The sequence below is a fragment of the Anneissia japonica genome, unplaced genomic scaffold (genome assembly GCF_011630105.1).
Source record: "Anneissia japonica isolate Jap-2015-1 unplaced genomic scaffold, ASM1163010v1 scaffold1726_len428862_cov177, whole genome shotgun sequence".
Taxonomy (NCBI): Eukaryota; Metazoa; Echinodermata; class Crinoidea; order Comatulida; family Comatulidae; genus Anneissia; species Anneissia japonica.
This window is the reverse complement of record NW_022710671.1, coordinates 351,797-355,192: the sequence shown is the minus strand read 5'-3', so window position 1 is coordinate 355,192 and position 3,396 is coordinate 351,797. Positions and strand designations below refer to the sequence as shown.

Sequence of the window (3,396 nt, the reverse complement as noted above, 5' to 3'; positions counted from 1 at the left end):
ATATATATATATATATATATATATATATAGTGTATATATATAGTGTATATATAGTATATATAGTATATATATATTTATATATATATATACACACATTAAAACGACAATTCAGATTTTCCAAAATGTAAACGTACCTTAGAATGGCTTAAACTATGGTCTAGCACTGAGGAACCGGCCATGATCTCCTGTTTAGATAGTGTTATAACTTCGCCACCTGTGGAAAATGCTACATCAGCATACGAGCTGTCAATTGAATCAACAGCACGTAAATGGCGACTTGTATCACACTGACTACGCCCTCTGGACGAGCCCGTTAATAAGTACTTGATCTGAATACAAAAATATAAAATATTAATGCTCGCCTACCATTTGCAGTGTTCTAGTCTTAAATCTTTATGCTTCGCGTGACAATCAAATTTATCAACTTTTGCTCTATATGCATATGAATATGTGTATTAAAGTTAATTGGAACAAAATCGAACTTTGTAAATTTTCTTATTATCAATATCATTATTTTTTTAAATACATTATATGCAACATTATTCAGCCTTAAGTGTATGAATTGCAACATTTTGAGTCAAAATAATATATGGTTGTAACAAATGCTTTTTTTATTCATTCTCTATATTATTGATGATCAAGATGTACCAATATCGATCAGTTGGCTAGTTTGCTACTTTTACTTTAGTGTCGTGGGCCCCATTCAGGCTACCCCTTCCTCACGTTGAGATCGTTACCCTAAGTGGTCTAACCTTAACGTTCTTGTACTTGGCTAACGCAACGACCGATTTCTTTAAGTAGGCGTCTTTGGCTGACGCGTCGGTGAAAACAAAACACGTTGAGTGGTGGTCTGTATGCTCAATTGCTAGACGCAATGCATGGAACGATTTTTCCCGACAATCTCCTCCATCTGTAGTGTTGATTGATGCTAATTTTGCAATAAATATATCAGGATTACTGGTAACAAATGCTGGACCATAGTCTAGAAAAGAGACATGGGACAATCTTTCTTTCTTACACATTTCTTAAACTCTTAATATTTTAATAATAGAACTTGTGGTAGACATTATGAACTACGTTTACGCACTTTACTTGTTATTAAAATATGTGGGTTGAATCATATTTGTCTCTTACACGTTAATGAGAACTTAAACAGAGCGCACGCACTTTGTTGTCGCTCAACCCACCCATGTTGATAATCAAGATGCCCTTGATGCTTTACAAATCTTGGTCGTCGATCACACTCACTTAATACTCAACTTACTGAGGTAATGTTGTTGATCATGCGCATTTGATACGTTGTTATACCAATGCATTTAGAAACAATTACCTGTTTACACAGGGCAATTGATTACTAAATTGACTCGCTAAGTGATCATGAAATAATTGGAGCTTTCTTTTTGGATATCTCAAAATGTTTTGATGTATATTATCTTCTGTTGTTGGAAAAATATGGACTAAAAAATAAACGATGAAATCAAATGGTTTAAAAACTACCTCAGTAAAAGAAATCAAATAGTTAAATATGGAGATAAACTACAAAAAAAAGAGAATATTGAAATTGGAATACCCCAAGGTAGTGGTCTTGGTCATGTCCTGACTTCTTAATACAGTATTCATTAAGGACATATCACAATCTGTAGCAAATGGTTCATGTTGTATATATGAGGACGATGTTGTTGTTTACGCTTCAGGAAAAACTATTCCTGAAATAAATGATAACCTTCAACATATAATAGATAATATACAAGAATGGTATGCAAGAAACATGCTTATAAAAGAAAAAGACGCGGTTCTGCCCATTAATTTTAATATCCATTTTGGAGATCAGTCTATTGAAAATGTCCAACACATAAGATAAGTTGGACTAGAAATAGATGCAATTCTTGCGTTGCAACACCACACTAAATACGTAACACATTCAGTTAGCTTTAAATTAAACTTAAAAAATACACTTTTAACTAAAATATGTTAAACTAGAGGGCACTTGGAGACTGCATACCTCCGCCCACATCATAGTTTTCCTCAGTATAACTTTCCCCCGCATATTGTCCCCATAAAAGAATAATAGTGAAAAAAACAATTAAACTGCTTGGGATTTAAACCCGGGGCTGGTAGTATGGAAAACACTCTTGTAACAACTACATTCAACTGGTTTCACATATATCACTTTTAAATTAATGGTCATATGTTTGTTTACACTTTTCCAGCAAGCCCATATAAGCACACACACACGTCTATTACGGCAAACAGTTATACAAGTTTTTTTCGATCATTGTCTTCTTCTTCCATTCTAGTACAGACCACCTGTCGGTGTATTTTCGTACTGTGGTGGTGTGCGAAGTAGGTAAAGTTTTAGAATCCAAGACTCATTTTATATTATTTATTATTTTTTTTTTCTTTAAAATTAAAACATCAACCCGTTAATTGCTAAGCTCCTCTGGGAAGGGGCGCGACTCCCATTTCACCTTATGGTGGAGTACCCATTTCACTGTTCTGTTTTAGTTACGGAGCTGCAGGTTTCCTTGACCTTTGACCCTGATGATTTTTTGATAAAAACATGGGCTGTAGGCTGTTCACAACAAATATACTGACAGACAAATAATAACTAAATAAAAAACAGGCAAAAACAAAACCTCCTGAAATTATACTTTAACTATAATACAGCCATGTATGGATTATGGCATTTCAGTCTGGGGAAATACCAGCCAAAAAAATAAAATAATAATAAACAGACTGCAAAAGAAAGCAGCACGCATACTTACAATAATAAAGTTAATTGTCACACGATACAGGGAGAGGAAATAATCGAAAATTTTGTCATTTAAATTATTTGAAAAACGATGGGATTATCGTATTTCATGTTTAATGTTTAAATGTTTTAACAGCACTGTGCATCCTAAAACTTGTATTTGATTAACATGGGAATAACACAAGAAATGCACATTCACTTAACATTGTAACTCCAAAAGTAAGTTTTAATATAACCAAAACTTCACATAGATATGCTGGTGCAAATGTATAGAATACACTGCCGCAGATATTAAAAGGATCGACCAGTTGTTTAAGAATATAATTTATAATACAATCCAAATTAAGCTACCGCTTTTAAAGTATTCTTAATTTTACAACTTTTATTCTTGTGTATATGGTATGACTAACCTGTTCATATTTTTACCAATCTTTTTACTACTGGATTTTAATATTATTTTTATATGTGATTAAGATGTGAATCATTATTGTATTATCTTACCTTGTGATCTTTGTCGGTATATTTTAACAAAATTCAAAGTATTCTATGTTGTAGATTAAGCATTTATCATTTTTGAAATTAAGTATCTTCTCAATTGTATTAATTTACTGGACCATTTTAAAAACAAGACTGTTACATCTTGT

The 3,396-nt window shown here is 32.5% G+C and overlaps 1 protein-coding gene across 2 annotated transcripts in view; it reads right to left on the bottom strand.

Annotated features, from left to right (window-relative positions):
• The window catches only part of LOC117107103 (von Willebrand factor A domain-containing protein 7-like), a 48,180-nt gene that overhangs the window by 42,884 nt on the left and 1,900 nt on the right, over window positions 1-3,396 (bottom strand). The window contains exons 3-4 of one of the 2 annotated variants that reach the window (XM_033248661.1): window positions 753-982; window positions 135-329 (exon numbers count right to left, since the gene is read on the bottom strand). In XM_033248661.1, the coding sequence (XP_033104552.1) occupies window positions 135-329; window positions 753-982 (425 nt within the window). The remainder of the gene's footprint in view (window positions 1-134; window positions 330-752; window positions 983-3,396) is intronic. The other variant, XM_033248662.1, reaches the window with a different exon arrangement.